This window comes from Trachinotus anak, unplaced genomic scaffold (genome assembly GCF_046630095.1).
Source record: "Trachinotus anak isolate AG129_WGS33_773 ecotype Australia unplaced genomic scaffold, CSIRO_AGI_Tana_v1 ptg000026l, whole genome shotgun sequence".
Lineage (NCBI taxonomy): Eukaryota > Metazoa > Chordata > Actinopteri > Carangiformes > Carangidae > Trachinotus > Trachinotus anak.
In genome coordinates, this window is record NW_027273877.1 from 3,755,496 (window position 1) to 3,776,698 (window position 21,203).

Genomic DNA, 21,203 nt, shown 5'->3' on the forward strand with positions numbered 1-21,203 from the left:
GAGGGGTGGCAGTCTTACTCAGGTACCTAATATGAAAACACCCTTAGACAAAGGAGTTGTAATTGATTTCTGTGTGGAGGATACCACTGAGGATAGAAGCGCTAAGGAGACTCCAAGATATCCGAGAGGCGCTTTGCAGATTTGCGGTATAACCAAGCAGACAGATACAGCAGGTGTGAATGTATTCTACAAAGACAGAGAGACAGTGTTTTATTATCAGGGGGGGTTCAGTGATTCCTCTATCTGCTGTCCACATTGTGTGCTGAGTCAGGAGGCTGTTCAGGGTTTTTTTCATTCACAGCCTGGACGGAGCGGCTGGTCTGCCCTCTCGTCCAAAGATAGGACTCACCCTGTCGTCATTTTCTGAGGCCAAATTGAATTTGAATCGATAAAGTGGGCCTTTTAGCCATTAGCGTCCCTCGTACTTAACAAAAACACACTTTTACTCTCTCTGGCTTATGCTTTCTGCCTCTTTCATGAATATACACACAAGCATATGTTGATTTATTACTTCTACTTGTGCAACAATACATGAAATTGGTGTGAAATCGCTCACATGGGGGGAGTTTACATGAATGATTCGTTAATGTGCCCGTGTTTGTAGTCGGTTTGATTTCTTGATCTCCTGAGGTCTCATAAACACAGCTATTGTTTTGTCACATATCATGCATATTTGCTGCATGCTTCTTGTTTGTTAGCTACAGTAAAACTAGCAACACAACCATTACTTTTTCCTGCAACTGTGTGGAATTCAGTGCAACAAAGCCATTCTCATGTCATGTTTAAACCCTGTATCCTAAAGATTCATTTCATTTTAGATGAATATGGATTAGTACAGTAATTATTTTTTTTAGGAAATTCAGTTGGTTATGTTCTCTTAGCAGAAAAATGACATAATTTATTTAGTTATGTGTGAACAGTTCTTAAACAGTTAAACTAGTTAAAGGTCTTCAAAGGCAGTGAAGTAATTTTCTTCAAAAATAACCTTAGAGGGTATTAAAAAGGCTTAAATTTTATTTATGAAGGTTTTGAACAAAGCAAAGACCTGAGGTAATATCAGAGACAGACAAAATGTCAGCAGTGATTGAAAGCCTGAGACAAGATGTGTTGACTTTTACAACATTTAAGGAAATTCATGAGTTTTAGGAGATGCTGCAGGTTTACGTGTTTTCATTGCCATTGTTGTACTGTTTCTGTCAGCTCAGGTTGAATCACTTATTCTCACTATTCCCACTATTTTATTTTGCAGATGAATCCAAACCCCGGTTTTGTTTTGTAATTGGGTGAAATAGCAAAAAAAGCTTCCAGAACAAATTTCCAAAGGGCAGCTCTGCAGCACAACTTGTAAACATAGCACTCATGTGCAAATTCAGATGCTTTACTTTGTTTTCAGTTCAGGCTCCATAAAACAGCATGCTGAAGTTGACAGTCTGAGCATGTGCTCTGAGGGGGATGACCATCTGGAAGTTGCCTCCACGCTGACAGACATTCAATTTGTCAAAGTCTGCGTCACTTTAGTCCCTTTACTGTATACAAACAACTGTAAGCAAGTGTAATTTTTCTGAATCAACAATGTTTCAGTAGCTCTGCTCTGTGTCATTTGCTAAAAAACATTCAAGCACCACATTAATCATAATAATGCCGCTTTTCTTGTGTTGAATATAAAGTGTGTTTTGTGTTGGTGGAGTTGCTGAGGCAAGCTTCTTTGTTTTTCTTGTTCTTCACCACCTCAATTACACCAAATACACAGTGTTTTTTCTTCACTTGAGAGAAAAAAAAATACAATTCAGTGATGTGCAAAACATAAAGTGTGTTTCCTGCAAGTGTTTTACTCACTTTCACACAACGTCATAATGTACAGTATAACATATTGTCGAGGGAGCTGGTGTTTTGACATGCAGCATTCACCCAGTCACTTCTCACTTAAAGAGCAATATATAAAAATTTACCCATTTTCTTTGGGGAGATCTGCACAGATGAGGAATATTTTAATATATTTTGAAAGGCAGAAACAAAACCACATTACGTGTCACGACCCTACACATGTGTCAAATCCCAGGAGGAATAGCATGATATGAGATTTTTAATTAGACTTTTATTGTCTGTACACATCATTTTCTCAATCATAGGGGCTAAACAATGCATCTACACTTTTTTTTCAAACCAGCTCACTACAGGTAGTGTAAATATATCCCTGTATTTCTCAACAATTTCCAACCATAGCCATTTGGCTCACTCTGAAATGTAGTGAGGTATACACCTGCAGACAAGTTTACTTTTTGAAACAAAAAAGTGCACATGACTAAAAGGTTATTGTTTAATATAAATTGTTGTTGAAAGTAAAAACAAACCTTTGCAAGTAAGCCTTTGGAATGACCTGGTTTTATGCATTGATTGGTCAAAATGTGTTTTGACCAATCAATGTGAGTCATTGTGTTTTCATGTTGGTTTGCTGTGTTCCTTCCTTTTAGACCAAACAATTCAACCTTAGTTTCATCAGTCCACAAAACATTTTCCCAGTGGCACTGTGGAGTGTCAAGCTGCTCTTGGGCAAACTTCAGATGCAGTGATGTTTTTTTTTTGGAGCAGTGGGTTCCTCTGTGGAGTCCATGGCTGTTTCTCTGTTTCTGCATTGTACCTTTGGAGTCATCTTAGCTGGACGCCCAATTCTAAGGAGAGTGGCCACAGAACTAAATCTTCTCCATTTATAGACAGTTTGTCTGACTGTGGACGGATGAATATTTAAACTCTTTGAGATGACTTTATGACCCTTTCAGCTTTGGGCAGCTCTTCTGGATGGGATCTCTTTTTTTTGCAAGGCATGGTTCAATTCAACAGATTGTTGACAGTTTAAGTTTTTTTTTGAATAGTCAATGTAGCTCCATCCCACACCTCTGGTATTTACTCAAAATTGTACTTCAGTACAGACCTTGAGTGGGAAAATGAATGGACTCTAACTTATAATTTGTGTATTGTGATATTTGCAGAGGTCACTGTCAGTGCAGAGCCACTAGAGCTTTGAAAAAAACCTGTGTTCTGAGATAATGTGATGACAGCTATTTGTCCCCCACACAGTGAAATCAAGGGAAGATATAGATTGCACTTTTCTAATATCAGATGTTACATATTGTCAGTGTTTTCACTTCATGTGTAAATTTCCACTCTTGATTTGATGGAGACGTTATAGGTCAGTCTTGCAGGTTTTGAGATATGTGTGTTTCTGGAGTTGTGTGTCTTGAAGTGGTAATGTGTATCCATCACTTACTGGGGGGTGAGGGCTAACTTGTTTATGCTTTACAAAGACCTCAACAATGAATTATCTGTGTGTGCAACTCCAGGCGAGGCCCACTCTTCAATGCAGCTATTTAACTTGGTTGCTACGGCGGCGGGGCTTGCTCGGGTGACAGCGGTGATGACAGAGCGATCACTGACAGTCTGACTTCAGGACAGGCCGCAAGTTCTTCCACTTGGTGCAAAACACTTCAGTCTTTTTCCCCCAGCAGAAAGGAAGCTGTATTATGCAATACTTGGCAACAGTGAAGCGACATGTTTGCTGTGAAATGGACTGTTCCTTTTAAGTACAGTTGGATGTAGCCTGACAGCAGTTATTATGTTGTTATTGATTTATTGATTTCTAAGGCAATGTAATGATGCAAATTATAGTTTTTTTGCTGATAGTTGTACAGCTACCATTCTGAAAGTGTGACAAATGGACATGCTCTTTCTTGGCAGACTAGCATTTACATCACTGGACCATCACTATGATGGCATGAAAGTTGCAATGTACATAAGTGGTGCATAAAGACAGTGTTTTCCTTTTACAAGTCACATCCCAGCATTCCATTCTCTTTATACGAAAGCAAACAAATTTATGAAAACAAACACTTAAATTCAAATGTAGAGTTTTCACTTCATCTTCATGACCTTCTTGCTGCAAGCAGACATTCTTTTCTCTTTAACAGTCTTGTTTTAAAAATCATGAATAGTTCATGTCTAGAGTATTTGACAGTGGGGTTGGATTTATTCTGCATTTCTTCACCGTCCTGTTAAAGGGCAGGTAGATATTTTACATTTCTGATCAACAAAACAAAAAAAAAAGACTTGAACTTTGCTATTTCAATGACTCAAGGGGCTCTTCAAACAATTCAACTACTAAAAAACTGAAATCATAAATTTGCACTCATACTATGTGGTATGAGTCATACAGATGTGGCATTCACACTTGTGCTTGTTCTGTAGCGTGATTCATTTCCTTGAATGATTACCTTTCAGCAAGTGAGAAACTGGATTTGTATTAAGTGGCTCTTAAAGCAGTAGTGCAGCTGTATAAGATGAAAGCCAGTCTGAATTTAACACGAACAATGAATGACCTATAATAATTGCACCAATTAGAGACTGATTCACCCATATTCATCTACAACTGCAGCATTGTTAGGTCCAAATAAAAATACAAATCTTCTCTCCAGCCAGGCCTTACTGGGAAATGATTGTTGCTCTTCATTTTCACACCTCCCCATTTTCCACTTAGAAAGTTTGACACAAATTGCACGGCAACAAAATCCTGAGAGCCCACAACTCACCTTTGGATGGCTGTTAGGCAAGCTGGGACTTTTCCTTATCTGCCACAGTTACCCTCATTGCATCAGCCTGTCAGGCGACTGTGGGGAATTACAGCCATGGAGCCCTTCTGACATGTGTCCGTTAGGAGCACAGCGATGTGGGTCAAGTCACACACTGAAAAAAGAGTTGTTGTTGTCCTGGAATGAAATCCAGAGAGGGCACTATGGTTTGAAGTCCATTCAACAGACAAATTGGACTTTACTTCAGACATCAATGAATGATTTTGACAAGGTTTGCAGGCATGATGTGTGTTTTTCTGGCTGAAAAAGAGCATCTTGCCCAGTTTTCCACATAACAACCCCAAGTCAGGTCTCCATAAATTTCAATATCCTGTTTCATTTCGGTTTTCTTGGCTAAGCTGATCAGTGTTTTGTCATTTTTAATTCACCACTTCATTAGCTCTCAACAGGGATGCTTGCGAGTCTGAGATTTCTTACTCTGCCTCAATGAGAGGTGATATTCTCTGCCTTCACAAATTCAAATATGTCTTACTGCAGGACTGCTGTAATGTATTGGTGTTACTTGTGTTGGTGAATTATTTTAGATGGTATCAGATTTCAGTATTCTGTGATAGATGAAAACAAGTACAGTGTTGCTTGGTATTTATTTAAGTCCTCCACTAATCACTAAATGCTCGCCTGCAAGTCTCTAAATTTCTCTGATGCAAGCTGCCTGTTTATAAGATTTAAAATTGTTACTTTAAAGTTGTTACCAAAACAATTAGCTTAAAGATGCTAAAATGTGTCATACATTTGCATAGAGCTTCAACGGTGGGAATCATCTGTGGGTTCCTCATTCTGTCATTTCTGGGTTCTGGGTGGGTTCTGTCATTTCATCAGTCAGTTAATGTTTGGGATGTAAATGGAAATTTAAATTCAGAAAACAGTGTAAATTGAGCACCTTTACCTTCAACAAAGTTCAGTGGACACATATCTTGTGCAGCTGTTGCCGTGATGAGCTGCATTATCTTGTCAGACTCAGCAGGATCACAGAGTCCTTGGGTAAACAATGTGTGGCATTAGCAGTGCTAGCACCAGCAGCCTTCTTTCCTTGTGAGTTAACGTCCACATTCCTGTACTGAATGTGCTGATGCAATACTCTGGACGAGTGATTAAGATTCATTTGCACAACACATAAATTTGTGCTGTTAACCAATATGACCTCCCCAGAGGTTATGGAAAATTGGCTAATAAATAAAACTTGCCCACACATGGAATAAGAATATGTAGATTTGTATGATATGGGGGTCAACAGTTATGCTGATGATGAACTGTGGTTTTCATCAGGCTGAAACAAAAGATTTAAGACAAATTTGTTTGTCTAATAAGTTTTGTGAGTTTGACTTGTGAGCAAACCCCAAACAAAAACGTTCTTGCACAGGCCCCGTTGTGTAAAGCAGGTGAAAGGAAAGGCCTGGGAGTATCTGCATCATTCACACCAGGCAAGATTTTTCTTAGTTTGCATGTTTGCCTGGATTTCAGGGATAAACAGGCACTGCTGTTCCTAAGTGGGATTATAGATGGAGGATTCCAGGGGCCCACAGCTGGAAGGGACCCACAGATACTGGAAATGCGTTCTTAGCTATGCTCCTGCTGATAGGCAACTAGACCCTGGGACTCAACGTGTTTTCTTTCTCTTGAAATCTCCCCCTTCCAACTTTACAGCATTTTAAATACCTCATAAAGTCATGAAAAATATAAACATGTTTTGCATGATTTCCTTCTTGTATGCCTTCCACCAAAAGCCTCAAGCAGTGAGGATGGAGAGAAGTGATGGTGGTGGGGTCCTCAGCGCAGCGCAGGCACGGTGAACGAGCGGCGAGCGGGAGCGCGCGTATAGGAAGGAAGGGAAGGAAGCAGCAGAGGCGGACCAGTCGCCAGCGGAGCCGGAGCCCAACACAGCGGATGAACGGAGCCGTGCGTGTGTGTCGCCCTTGTCGTTTTTTACAGCAGCTGAAAGCAGCGTCCGGCAGCGCGAAACCTGCCCGAAAATGATGCTCCAACTCGTCCATCTCCTCGGGGTGCTCGTCTGCGGCAGTCAAGGTAGGGCTGCGGGCGTGAGTGTGGCAGACCATCGAGCTTTGGTGACTTTGTGGACAAGTTGAGTGCATTTGCCATCGTGATCTGCAGCAGGCAGAGAGAGCTGCTGTGGAGGGAGCTGAGGGAGAGAGAGGCAGAGTAAGAGAGGGAGTGAGAGAGAGAGAGGGGTGGATTGTTTAACTGGACGTTGTTTTGTAATTGAGGCACGTCTTGCAGGGGCCAGAATGCTTTCTTACTGAAAAGGGGGATTATGATGGGGTCCCTTCTTTAAGGGGTGAGCTGTTGAGATATACACTAGGTAATCCCCCGTTGTAAACAGTTTTCTTCATCGTGTAACATGGCTTACACATTAGTTTGGTCATCTTTAGGAGCAGCCTTTAGGGTGCTGTGCTGTTTTGGTGTATGGATCTTATTTACAAAGAGCTCAGTCCTGCTTGGCTTAATCGTAAAAATCAGTGATGTCTCCCAACTTCAACTGGCATCATACATGGAGACACACATTTCAGCTTCAGGTTCCGGATCATATGCGCCCCTCTTGCTTTCACCCGCTCTCCAGTCCACTCTGTGTTGCTGTGGAAAATGACTGTGGACTGAAGATTGCACGGTGAAACATCTTCCCTCAGTGTCTGCATCACGCACGCAGGCTGTGCGTGATCACATCGGGCCCACGGTGCTGTTAAACGGCGCGAAATGCTTCGGGAAAGTTTGGAAATATGAGCAGCGATTGTGACAGCAGAGTGACACCTCAGCCGTAATTGGGTTTCATGTGCGCCGCGCACCTGAACCGGAGGCGTGTGTGTGTGTGTGTGTGTGTGTGTGTGCGTGTGTGCGCGCGCCCGCGGGTGTGGGTTTCACGCACGGAGGGAGATGAAGATGTCACCTGAGCGGCTGCCGCTAAAAAGCTCAGATTGGAGCAGTTTCTATAGTCGCCTTTGTGCGTGCGTGTTTCTTGACTGCGTCCTGGTGAGTGACGCGTCGCCGTATCACCGCGGGATGAGCCCGACGTGCACCGCGAAAATTACTCAACTCCTGCAGCTACAGATTCAGTGTTAATCCATTTCTTGAAGCGAGAAAGAACTTGCTGGATGGGATGATTTTATTCATTTCAGTACCAATGGAAATACGCTTCAGGCAGGCTTCTTTATTCCAAAATAAAAAAATCTTGCAACAAGTTAATTTGCATCCAGGAGAAGACGCACTGTCACATCCCCTTGGCGAGATTTTCCCACTTATTAAAAGAAAACAAAAGGTCTCAAGACTAGAAAATAAAAAGAGGGAGATGGACATTTTTTGCAGTGTTGTCACTCTGGCTTCCTGGCGCACAACGGCAGGTGGGGGTAGAGCGCTGCAAAGTGGTGCCAAGAGTGAAGCCGTAAGACTGGTGGTTGTTGCATCTCATTCATTCAGACTGCTTTGCTGAGGTTCTTCAGGGTAGTGTGTCTCAAAGGTGTGTGCATGTGTGAGGAGGTGGGGCTCTGTGGAGAATCAGAGATACATTTTATAATTTTTTTTTTTTACTATACTTCAGTGTGCTACACATAAACCCAGTTTGGGGAGGTGTAAAAAGGACTATGAATTTTAATAACAGGTCCATCTGACGCTGCTAATATATGACTGCATATAATGATTGAGATTATAAACCTGAAGCTGCCTGGTCACGTGGAGATTTCTGGGACAGAACTGCATCAAACGGGTGTCCACATGATGTAATGCCTGTTTGTTTTGGTGGTTTGTGGCATGAAAACAGAAGCAGATACTCAAGAGGCACAGAGTTTGATCATCCTCAACATTTTAAAAGGACTGTAGTATCTTGGCAGTTGAGGTAAAATAAAGAGATACAGGCTACTGTTCGTAAGCCTTAACTGGAATATTCATAGCTTTGTTACTTTCCCTTTGTTACAGTAGTATTACATCATGCAGCCAACCAATTTCCATTCTTATCATGTTTTTCATGATAGCAAAGTCCACACAAATTGACCCATAAGACAAAGCAGAGAACATGCTGTAATGTGAATAATAAGGATCGTTTGGAGATGAAGGGTATGTACCAGAGCTGGACAGGGTGCTTCATTCTCAGTGTTTCTTATCACTGTGGGGCTTTGGAGTGGACACTAAACCATGAATAAAAGGAGTGGAACCAGAAAGGGGTTTCATTCACATGCACTGATTCATGACACCAGCTTGATTTTCTGACAGGAGTCAGCGAGGTGCCCTGGCTCCCACCACACTAACTCTGCAGATATCCTCTGTTCTACCCCTGCTGACTTCTGAAGGAAAACATTTGCTTTTGAAGTCCCAGCTCGCCGTCTACCCTGCACTTGAGTATGCATCTGTGAAGGTTTATGTATTTGGCTTTTACCGATGCTTAGTACAATGAATTATATGCTTGCTTGGGCTCACCCGGGACTCGCCAATGTGATGTTAAGTGGCGTAATTAAGATACTTCGCTGTATCTCATGGGGGGAAATGTCAGTGGCTCAGGGTTTAAAAGATTTATGCCCCTGTGCTGAAGTGTCTCTCATTGCACCCTTAGCCGAGGCTTAAGCATGTATTTGAGGTTTGCTTACATCCTGTAGTTCTGGTTTATGTACATGCTCACATGAGTGAGCATAAATGCAGGGACACACACACTTAACCAAACATACACATTGTACTCAGCGTCAAACCATTCAATTGAATCATGGGTTAAATATTTATGAGGGTAGTGCAGGTCTTTTTCTTTTTTTTCAGAAATTCACTCCACTAGTGGTGCAGGAAGCTTTTTTTCCCAAAACCTATACCCTAAAAGTTTCTATTTCCCTATATTGCCTGCTATGCTGATAACTTGATACTGGAACCATGCTGCACACAGTTCTTAACACTATGCAACACCATTCACAAACTCCTATTAAAGGCATGCAAAGCGGTTCACAGAAGAAATGTCCTGTGTCTTGGTCCTGCAAGGTGAATTTGATTGCATTATTTGATTAATACACTAAGACTGAGAGCACACATATAGAGAGCCAGTGTATATATGAAAATGGAATCGCCCCCTCGAGGCAGCCGCATATAAGAAATCAATTTAAGGAACGAGTAGAGTCAGCAGGCCTCTGAATCGTACAAAGGGCAATCTCAGTGTTATGGATACGCTATTTATTTGCCTGCGAGCTTTTGATTTCTCATGTGCCCTTTAGCTCTCGGTTCTCGTTCGGGTCTTACCATTGAATTTGTGCATATAAGACAGGAGGCATGTGTTATAGTCTAAATACCTGAATGCATGAGGAAAGCACTGCCAAACATCTGTGCTGCAGGGCTTGTTGTCAGCTTGCTGAGAATAAAGTGGCAGAAATAAGACCAAAAGGAAATGAGCAGTAATTTTGAGATGTGACATTGCCATATTTTCGAACTCCTACCTGCGTATGTTCCAACCTATTTCCAAACTCAAAGACTGCAGAACTATTAAATTATTAAAGGGTAGACTATGTGGCTAAAACTTTTCTCAAATGCCTGATTTCCAGCAGCAGAAAATTCAGGTATATTCTTACATAACCTTATTATTACTCAAAGCCACACCTACACTTAGTGGTGAAACAACCACTAAGAGGAACAAAACAACAACAAAAACACACAAAAGACCCACAGATAGGCACAAACAGCTACAAAACGAAACTTTTACATGTTTATGCCCAGGGTCCGTTTATCTCCTGACCCTTCCATGTATGTAACCACTTCATTGGGAAGTTTAGAGGTCAGTCTGAGTGCAGCACCTTAAACAAATTGCCTTGCTCTAGGGCAGTTTGGAAGGCTCTGTGTACAAGCTGCACAGTCATCAGCTCACAGCTCAGTTAACAGGATTAGCATCAGGGATTAAGAGACCTGTGCTGCAAATATGTTCATACTCGCTTTGAAAAAAAATATATGGTCTTTTAATAACATTTCTTACGCAATAGCAGAAGTACTGAGAGGCGAGATGATATTAAAACAACAAGCTCCAGTTGGTGAACATTTGGCATATATTTGAAAACCTTATTTGTGATGCGTGGAGTAAAAACAGGAGCATGTTCAATAATGCCCTCAGCCAACCTCAGTTTATTTTCACTCAAATTACCCATTATTATCATGGAAGTGACTAATGTTCTCTTCAGGGAGTCTCTCCCAACCAGAGGCCAAGAAAACGTAGATACACTAAGCAGCCGGGCTCCTCTTGTAGGAAGAGTTTGGCATTGCTCATTATTGTCTATAGTCTGAATCCCAGAAAGGGAAAATTGAGAACGATAGAGTGAGCAACAGGATTTATACAGAGGGAGGAAGTGAGGAAGAGATTATGTTTAAAAATTCATTCAGTTCAAGTGAATCTGATTGCATCTAGTTAAATTGCATTGCCAGAGATTGAATCAAACTCTGTGGAGTCGCACTGCGCCAAAATTAATAAAATGTAATTGAATCCTGTCGAGATGGAATCAAATTAGGCCAGAGTGACGTGATTGGAGGAGGCAGCTGCTGCATGTTGCCATGTGCTCCTGTGGGTTTGTCTACTGTTTTACATCAGTTCGGTGTTAGCCAAGCAGGAGACCCTTTGGCTCCTGCTCTTGTGTGTCCTGCCAGTCTAAATGCCAGTCTAACTAGCAGGCTAACAGGCAGAGCCAGGATGCCAGGGTGACAACAGCATCAGTGGGCACAGAGTCTGACTGACAGATGGATGGGGGAAAGTTGTTGCATGGTCTTCCTCTCCCTTTCCTCTTGTTCACTTTATTTCTGCAGCATATGCATTCACGTACACACCCGTTCACACCCTTCACAGTCTGCTCCTCCAAAGCGCATCCTCTCATGGGATGTGTCACTGTTGGTCTGGGGCTTACTTTTGGGTTTGGGCTCCGGCAGGCATGATTAAATGAAGAACAGAGGGATCAGAAAAATGGCAGAAGAACTTCAGAACCACTCCTGTATAGGCTGTGCGTTTTGAGTGACCCACTTAGACTGTATTAATAACCACACTAAATCTTTGGGGTTTGCTGCAGATAGAGCTGATGTAAAGCAAATGAAAAATATACATTGGAGAATAACTTTTTTTTCCATAAACAAAATGAAGTGAGCAGCAGCAGACTGTCTGCAACTCCAGTCCCCATGATAGACTTTACAGAAACACTGATGTAATGTCAGTGACATCACCCGTCAGGCTCTCACAGTCTTTTAAGGCCATGTTTTAAAGCCAAAAACACAAATTTTCATCCTCTGTTACAAATCAGATTTTCTTCAGTAACAATATTTTCATAGATGTATGTTGAGGATGGAGAATATTGATTTGCTTTTTTATATTCAGAGATTGATCAATACTAAACATTAATGTGTGAGCTGGTTTTAAAAGCTATGAGGGATGCTATGAAAAAAATGAAGCTGCATTTCAATTGTGCATTTATTTTGTTTGGATGTGAACTATTCACTTGCTGTATCCTCCTGGTATAAAACTTTCATTTATTTAAATGTATTTTTTGTTTGGTCAAAGCATCAGTTATTTCTCATATAATCTATTGGTAAAATCAAGTCTTTACAATCCTGTTTAACTTTTTACTAATTAGTCTTGTGCATTTCTTCACTGCCTGAGAGTAGTGATTATTCTGCTGAAGTGCTGTCACTACAAATGAGGACATCAAAGTCATGTCTTAATTTTTTTCCATATCCTCTTAGAATTTTCCCACAATCTATTCAGAGGGTGTTCTTCAATATTATTATTATAGTATAAGTCAAATTCAGGAGCGAGCACGCATTATTTACACTCTGAAAAGCACAATTTAGTAAAAGTTACAAAACTAAAGTCACACACTGAAATAAACTTTCTGTTTTGCCTAGTCTCTTTATCTTTGTGTGACATTGCAGTTAACACACGTTGCTTGGAATTAGCACAAATTTTTCAGCTTCTCTTACTGTCAGTCACTACACTTGTTTTTGGAAACACCTTCCCCAGGTGCAGTGTTGACTAACTGAGGCGTTGATGATGATGACGTATCCCGTTTCTCTTGTATGGTGTCTTTGCATATTGCAGTCTCTAACATTTACCAAAGCATGCAGTGTTAGGATTTTGTTTTTTAGAAAACAGGAATGTGTATGTGATTTGTATTAAATGGGCTATAATGTACATGTGCCTTAAAGTAATGGAGAAACACTAACTTCCACAAAATTTGAGGGATAAATAGGGATGGATAGTGAGTTGGTACAGACGTGGGTTCGTTTTTCAGTCGTCATTAAAAGGAATTTTTCATGGAGCTGCAGCAGGTGAAGTACTGGAGGGCTACCAGCACACTGACAGATGAAATTCTGGGCTCTGTGCGCACTAAGATGGACACAGACGGATGACAGGAATGGGTGGCTGGATGACAGATTAACGGACAGCTGAATGTGCTAACGCTGAGACACGGATAGAGCCATAATGAAGAGGAGCCATCCATTGACAGCCCAAGAACAATATTTTTCAGCTTCTTCCTGCTGGATGCGTGCCTTGTGTCGATTGAGCACTAGTTAGTGTTAGCCTATGGAGGCTGCCGAATGTCTATATGGTTCCATCAGCGTGATTGAGATAGAGACTAATGCTAATTGTAGCCGTGCTGGCTGGCAGACACTAATGAGAGTGTGGTGCAGGCTTTGGACACACCTATCAATGAGATAGAGAACTTTTATTTCTGTAAGCAATCTTACATTTTTGTTTGCTTGTGAACTTGTCTTAAGACCTTAAATGTGTGAGGAATTCTAAGACTGGGAATGGGGGCCTTAATAGTTATTTATACTGACTAAAATATGTCTGTAGAGCTGAGTTTGAAAACCTGTCTAGTACCAAAAACTGTCACTGAATCTATGGGGAGTTTTATAATCTTCTTTCCTGTTCTGAATCATAAATATTGTCACCTGTGGACTAGTTTATTCAAGCAAAGTTTTGGTATAGCTGCTTGTGATTGGATAACATTCAATATTTGAGAATTTTGACACCTATTTTGAATGAAAAGAAAAAGAGTCCTGCAGAGAAACATTGCATAACCACTAGTTTTAAAAAGTTTTTGCTAAACCCAGCTCTAATATATTGGTTTTAAAAAAAGCTGACAATACATTTGCACCACAAGATCTATTTAGTAGCTGTTCTGGAGGTTTTGCTCATATCACAAGATCTTCCTCAGCAGATTCAGTTTGCCCAGTTGTCATGGAGTTGTAGATGTTCAAATTTCCATTTTGTTCTGAGCACTTCAAGGACTTTCTGTCCATGTCAGCCTAAAGGTTGAGATTGAAAGAGTCGCTGACAAAGCAGCCTCACCACAATGCCCATTTATTAGCTGTTCTTGAGTTTTCGATCATATCACAAACACTTCTTCAGCAGATTGAGAATTGAAATTGAAATTTTTGTGAGCACTTCAAAGACTTCTTGTTCACTTCGCCTTATAAGCTGAGTTTTTAAACATTTCATGAAGCCTAGTTGCAAATTTTCCCAAGTCTTTAAGGATTTTGTGATCCATATTGTTTGTCATGTATCCTTCTGGGAGTTTTTGCCTTCGTCTTTGATAGTGGACAATATGGAGGTGACTGGAAATGAGTTAAGAGAGAGAGTGTAGAATGACAAAGCTCTCTGGCTTCCTTCAAACTGGGGACATTGTGATTATCTGGACTGCATCTTCTGCCCCAGAGCCACCAGGACAAACCTGTTTAAAGCCTAGATAATAACATTACAGCAACCAATAGATTCAGTCATCTTATATATAAATAAAATTGAAAACCATACTGTAGTAGTTAACTGAATGTTGTGAACCAATCTCTCTGTTGGCTGGCATCAGCTGCTACTCTTTTCTCTGCTGGCTTTGCAGTCTGAGTTTTCCTTTGGGCTTACAGTATTAAATTATCTTCTGCTGTATTGTGTTGTGTTGCATCCATCATATTTCCTTGTATCCATTCATCCATCCATCCATGCAGACAGTGGGTCCCAGTCTTGTCATTCCTGCTGGTTAATTAAGCCAAACTGTGATTGATGGACTCTCAAGTGAATAGCGTTGTAGTCCCGTTGCTGACCCGCCCAAGGAGATCAACCCAGCTGCCAATCACACCTCACAATGGCCTTGTAAACATTGGCTGTCCCAGAGTGTGTAACAATGAGGGCATATCCTGGTTTTATGGTTTGGTATGGTCACTGATACTTCCCAGCATTAAGATGACTTCAGGTGGTCCAGCGTCCTCGTGGGATTGGCTCTGCTAGGAAATGATGCAGGGCTCATCTTGAAAAGGGATCACTCTTCTCAGATTTCTTGCCAATGGTGGCCAATATCCTTGTTTATGGGAGGCTGTACTCGATGAGGAATAGATGAGAGAGAGTGAGCGATAGATGAGAGAAAAAGGCGGGTGTGGGGGGAGGAGGAGGAGGACACTTGAGATGTGGTCGCAGTGCAGCAGAATAGCTTGCGGTGAGGCCAAACAGTCTCTGCTCTCCTGATTGCCTCTCCATGCCAGACAATCTTCAAACAGAATCTCCTAATGCAATGTGGGCCAGCTTATTTTTGTTTCTATCGCTTCTCGTTTGACTCCACTCTCTTCCACTTTTTTTTCCTCTTTCATTTATTCCTCTTTTCATGTGCTTGCTCTGTTTTGTGGTACTCCCACGCTAGTCTCATCACCAGTGTCTGTGGGGGGAAGATATCCTGTTCTCCCCTACGTGGGAAGCTTTTCAAGCAGCACCCATGCTTAATGTTATTTGCTCTGGAAGCTAATGATGTTTGTTGTTCTGCTGCTCAATATAGTTATTAACACCTATGGATTTTATGTAACTTGTCTCTTTTCTACACAACAGCGGTCAGGAATTTTTAAGTTAAGCTGTTTCATGGTTGTGCTGTCAAGCGTGTTATTATCTCTCGAAGTCATAATGATCATCTTTGCAAGCACTCATAAGGCGCACCAGGCAACGTGTAGGCGTGTTTTTAATTACTTTGTATATCCGCACAACTTCCCATCAATCCTAGTTGGCCTACTCCCAGTGTGGGCACTCTGGGATTGTTGTCTTCCCGCCCACCAGCCGATGAGTTCCCAAGGACGTGTGCCTCCATGGGAATACACAAAGCATTTCTCAGTAATTAAAGAACCTGTCTTATCTTTACTTAGATCGGATGGTGTGTTTACTGACATGCAGGCTCTCATGGTGAAATAAGTTTCCTCACGTCTCAGTCCCAATCCTTCTTTGCCTTTGAAATCAGTGGGTCCCACATGAGACGCTCTGCTGAGGATATTTTTGGACTTCACTGTCCTACCTACTAAACTTCAGGTTTCTTTTCCTCCTATTCTTCAGTGGTTGCACAGAAAGACTGAGCACAAGGATCTTCATGTGCTTCCTTCCTGCATCAGTCACAAAAGACAGAATTTGTCAAATCTAGAGATAGCTGTAGTTTTTCACTAATTGGACCACGTTCATGTGGTTTGTACATATTTAAAGGTAAAGCAAGATGAAGAGTGATGTTGGAAGAAGGTTTGCGGGAGGAGTGCCAATGTTGGCCTTCCTTTCATGTGAATGTGTGTGCTTCAGGGCTTCAGTCTTAAGAGAGCCTTGTGATCTGACACATGCCTTTTTAGACAGCAGGTTGTTGTTGAAAAGCCTGATTGTAACAAGCCGCAGAGCGACCAAAACACAGACATCAAGAGAAACAAGGGTTGTGTATGGTAACGGTTTATAGATTCTTCACCACATTGAATTTTGTGTCTGACTAATTCACAATTTGTAAGATGTGTTTTGAGGTTGTGTATTTGTCCAATATTTTGCAAAGATTTGCAGCAGGTTGCTGCTCATAAAACTCCACCAAAGCTATCTTGTTAGCTTGAAATTCCTCTTGTGGTTTTACTTCAACAAGACTTTGTAACAGAACCAGATTAGATTTCTCAGAGCATGCCATGTAGGAACAAAGTATATTTCAGCTAGCTAAAGCCTGTATATTGCTCCAAGAACCAAGATTACTTTTATTTCACGCTGCTCTTCATCCATCCTGTAAAGTCTGGAGTAGGCGACCAAAGAAATGATAGATCGTCTCGGCACTTGAGGCGAAAGCCGCAGCCGTGGTCATGGAGAAACATTGCAGCTCCTCAGTCAATAAGCAACAAGAATCTTTGCTGGAAGCTGCAAGGGGATGCAGTTCTGGCTGTGGCGGCTCTCTCCCCAAGGAGGCGGCCTGAGCCACAAATTAATAGAGCACTCCCACATGATCTGGGAGTTTCATTTGGAACCGTCACGCTACATAAAGCCCCACAGAAATGAGGAGTTCACTGAGGGCCCCCTCTACTTCCCCAAGAGTCCCCAAATAACCTGTGTGATTGTAAGACTTCCCCCACCCTCTTTGCACCTCCCTCCTGGAAACTACTGGCGAAAGCTTCATCCATCCTCATGCTAGTTGCTACAACTTTTTGTCTCCTTCGTGCACATAGTGCTGCCCCTTTGATTTGCAAGCTTGATCATTAATAACCCAATACATGTCTGTGCCTTCCGGAAATACTATCACAGCATGAGCCTTGTTATGTGATATTTTCAGTGTTAAGACTTCCACAGAAGAATCCAGAGCAAGATTAAAAATGAAAAATAGTGGAAAAGAGTTTAATTTCATCTCGCTGCCCTGATTTATTGGCCTGTTAATCTCAAGCGCGTGTAAACATTTCTGCATTTTTTTTCTCTTCCCCACAAAAGCTCACAAACACTGATTTGACAACAGCGTGAAATTCTTGGTGACAAACGTGAAGAGTGGTGTGCCCCTGAGGCCCGCTTTACTCTTATCATTATCTTTGCAACGACCGAGATTAGACACAGCAACCACCTCTCTCTCAACAGTGTGCCTCAGAGCGAGGATTAACACAATGACTAATCACTCAACTCAACGGACACAAAACATACAGTACTGATTCATATTTTCTCACAAAGTCTACTTAATAAAAATTGGCATAGAATATTTGCTTGTGGCATAACATAGTATACCAATATACTGAGAGGATAACCTGATCATCTTTGTGTCTCAGTGGAACAATTTGCACAACAGTGTCTGGAGAATTGTGGTGAAATAGTCAAATTTTCTCCAGTGTAGTCAGGATAAGCATCTAATCCAACATTGCACAACAACATTTAAAATGTCACTACATGAGTATGTTCTATGCATGTGTATCCGCTGGATAATGATGTTTTACTAATCAGTGAGCAGTGTGGATCTGTGATTGGTTGGTCCACCACTTTGCTTCAGATTGATTTCTTAAAATTGATTTCTTTGAAATTTAGTACAGACATCCCTGGTCCCCGTAGGAAGAATCCTACTGCCTTTGGTGATCCACTGAGTTCTACTCTAGCGCCACCATCAGGTTAAAATGTTTGGTTTTGGTGGAACATGGGATGAGCTGTAAAAGCTTTGGTGATTCTTTTACCTTTCTGCTGGCATCACCAGCAGGTCAAACCTTTGATTTATCAAATTATGATGTTCCCATTAGCCAAAGCTGTGCTTTATGTTAAGCAAACTAGTTAGCATGCCAGCACACTAAATGATGACTATTAACATTGACTATTAAGGTAAACATTGCACCTGCTTAACATCAGCCGTTAGCATTACCTTTCTGAGCATGTTCACGTCTGCCTTTAGTTCAATAATATCCTATATTTCCCAGAATGCCTGTCAGCAGCCCCAAAAGAGTGCGCATAGTCCTAAAGTTGGCGACAGTAGTGACAGTAAAAAAATAAAAAAATAAAAAAATCCCTAATTTTAAACAGCTTTTTAGTTTCATTCTAGTCTATTGAGTCTCAGTGGTGAAGTTCTTCCTCCTATGATAATAATTCCCGGTATGATTCTATTCTCTCTTATTGTGAAGAGAATATTAAATCAGCACTGAAGAGCTTTCTCTTTGATTCTGAGCGCCTGACACCAAAAACTCATATTTACCGTTGATGTTTTAGTTTGCTGAAAAATGTGTCTGCCTTTAGTCCAATGTAGCTTTGCTGGGAAAATCTCAGTCTGCATCTGGTCAATTATCTGTGGGAACAGAAAAGTACACAAGCAAAACAAAACAGTGCTTGAACTGAAAGAAACATCTGCAAAATTACTTTGTAACATTGCTGCATTGTGGACTATTTTAATCACTCACTATTTTTATTAAATGCAAGGGGATCTGGGATCATAAGACAGCCACTGTGCAGGTCGGTTGTGTTCAAGGTCATGGACTTTTACTTTATTTCTAAAGGTTCCTTATAAAACATACAAAAATAAGCAATTTATTTATGTGATGCATAAAGAACTTACAGATGCAGTACAAGGTAACAATTTTCACCACGATGCAGGCTGCCCCTGTTGATCTGTTGTATCAGAAAGTAGCAAACAATCTTGCCATTCTCTTTCACTTTGGTTCTCCTCCTTCCAAGAGTGAGTATCTTGTAGCTTTATCCTTCCATCTGAGCCGTCATTAAATAGCAGGAATAAACTTTTTGTTTTCATCTTTTGAAAACAAAAAGTATTCTTGATATTCAAGTCAAAGTGGTGATTAAAATCTGGGTTTTGGTTGCATTTTTATAGCGTCATCAATGGATGATATCGTCACCGACAGCTAAAAGTTACTTTGTCCCAACAGGACAAGGAGGTATCACTCTGCTCTAAGTCCAAGCTCTCAGACAAAGGACACTTGTGACTGTCTCTACTCTACTCTATGTGTCAGACTGGGGATTTTTTTCCCAAACACCAGTCCCTTGAGCGTGACTGGCCCCCTTATCATTTTTTAGGTAGGTGTGTGGCACTTGCTTGCACCTGCTTTTAGCACAGTGCTTACATAACCACTTGCTTGTATAACCTAAGAAAACAGGAAGCAGACACGAAAAGTTGCTACAGTATTAGGTTGCACCAAGCCTCTACAACGCAACCATTTGTTATGTAGTGTGGTGGCACGCTCCTGGTTTGTGAGGAGCTGAAAATGTTTGCTGTGATGGAGCGTGCGGAGCTTGGCGTGATGCACGGCCCAGGCTCTGGCAGCTGCTGTGTCACTCCAAGGTTGTTTAATGGGAGTCTTTTGCCTGTTATAGATTTGGACAACGTGACTCCGAGGCTTCAGCACCTGAGTGCTGCATCTTAGCGACAGGCACTTGTCGAGTGTGTGCGTGTGTGCGTGTGTGTGTGCGTGTGTGTGCAAAGAATATGAACTGATCTGAAGCTCATGGGTCATCCCACTGTGAAGTCTGACACTGTACGTCTGTAAATCAAATATGATTCTTGCAACAAGGAGCTGCTAAAGTGGAAAATGGGTTTTGGGGGGTGAGATTGCGGCTGTGTGTGTGTGTGTGTGTGTGTGTGTGTGTGTGTGTGTGTGTGTGTGTGTGTGTGTGTGCGCGCGCACGTGTGTATTTGTTTGCGTGTAATTTATTTCAGGATTCTGCTTACTCTTTGATTTTCTCTGTTTTGGGTTTTGCCCCTTTCTAGCTCAAGGCTCTGAGCATTGAGTGAAGATGCAGTGCCCGTATCTGCCTGCATCAGCAAAACTTTATGCAAAACAACATACACACAAGCAAGCAGGCAGAGTCACACACACACATTTAACATTTCCTGGAATTCCTGTGTCTCATATTTCTTCCAGCTTGAAATCTAGAGATACTTGCAGAAGTTTCAGCTTAATGTTCAGAGCCATGTGATGCGTGTCCCTGCGATGACAAGAGAATCAGATAAGTGGAGGAGAAAGTTCAAGCACTGAATCAAAATCAGGACCTCCCAGTTAGCTGGCGATTATAGTCCAATCATAATCTCTTGGCGGGATTCCTAGTGCAGTAAGTGATCATGAGAAGGCCCGATAGTCCATCAGCAGCACAGAGGGAGGGAGATGCACTCGGTGTGCCTGCTCTCAACAGGCTCAGCCATACGTGGTTACTTCCTGGTTACAATGAGCTGCAGAACTCCTGCAGTTCTTGAGAGAAGTTGTAGAAAACTATGAGGGATGAAAATGGAAAATGAGTACGGAGTGAAGTCAGCAGTGCAGCACCTAGTTCTCAGCTCTGTGTGAAATGTAAATGCATGAGTATATGTTAGGCTATAATCAGCACTTGTCTTCTTGCTCGTTTCTGCAGCTCAAACTAAGATTCAATTAAATTATTTCACAATCCCAGAGTAATCCTGTACGTTAAAAAGCAGTCAGTGTGTGATTCGATATGCTGATTATTTTACAGCATGTGCTGCTGTATATTTGTACGAATGGTGTGAGTGGTGGCTCGGTATGAACTGTCACGAAGCAGCTTGACATCTGAACAGCAGGAGAAATCAGATGCTCTCACCTCTGCAGGAGCCGCGAGTCGCTTTAAATTTCACTCTCGCCTCATTTTTGACACCTATCTTGTAATGCTTTTCCACTGCTGCTATTAGTTGAAGAAACAGACCGCGTGCCACGATATCGAACTTTAACCTCTTTATGCTCAAATCAATTTCTGCTTTACCCCTCCTCAGCTCATGACGAACTCCATCAGAGTGGAAGCTTGTGTGTGACAGGACTGCAGAAGCTGAGGGGAGTCGGGTGATGCAGGGAAAAATCTGGAGTAATTCATGTGCTTTGACCACAGGA

At 41.6% G+C, this 21,203-nt stretch overlaps 1 protein-coding gene across 5 annotated transcripts in view; it reads left to right on the forward strand.

Moving 5' to 3' along the window:
- LOC139609422 (neural cell adhesion molecule 2-like) overlaps window positions 1–21,203 on the forward strand; it is a 370,355-nt gene that overhangs the window by 120,923 nt on the left and 228,229 nt on the right. For 4 of the 5 annotated variants that reach the window (XM_071463965.1, XM_071463960.1, XM_071463959.1 and 1 more), the window contains exon 7: window positions 6,365–6,662. The exons of the other annotated variant lie outside the window; for it this stretch is intronic. In XM_071463965.1, coding sequence (XP_071320066.1) covers window positions 6,611–6,662 — 52 coding nt within the window. In that variant the 5' untranslated portion in view covers window positions 6,365–6,610. The remainder of the gene's footprint in view (window positions 1–6,364; window positions 6,663–21,203) is intronic. 5 annotated transcript variants of the gene reach the window in all.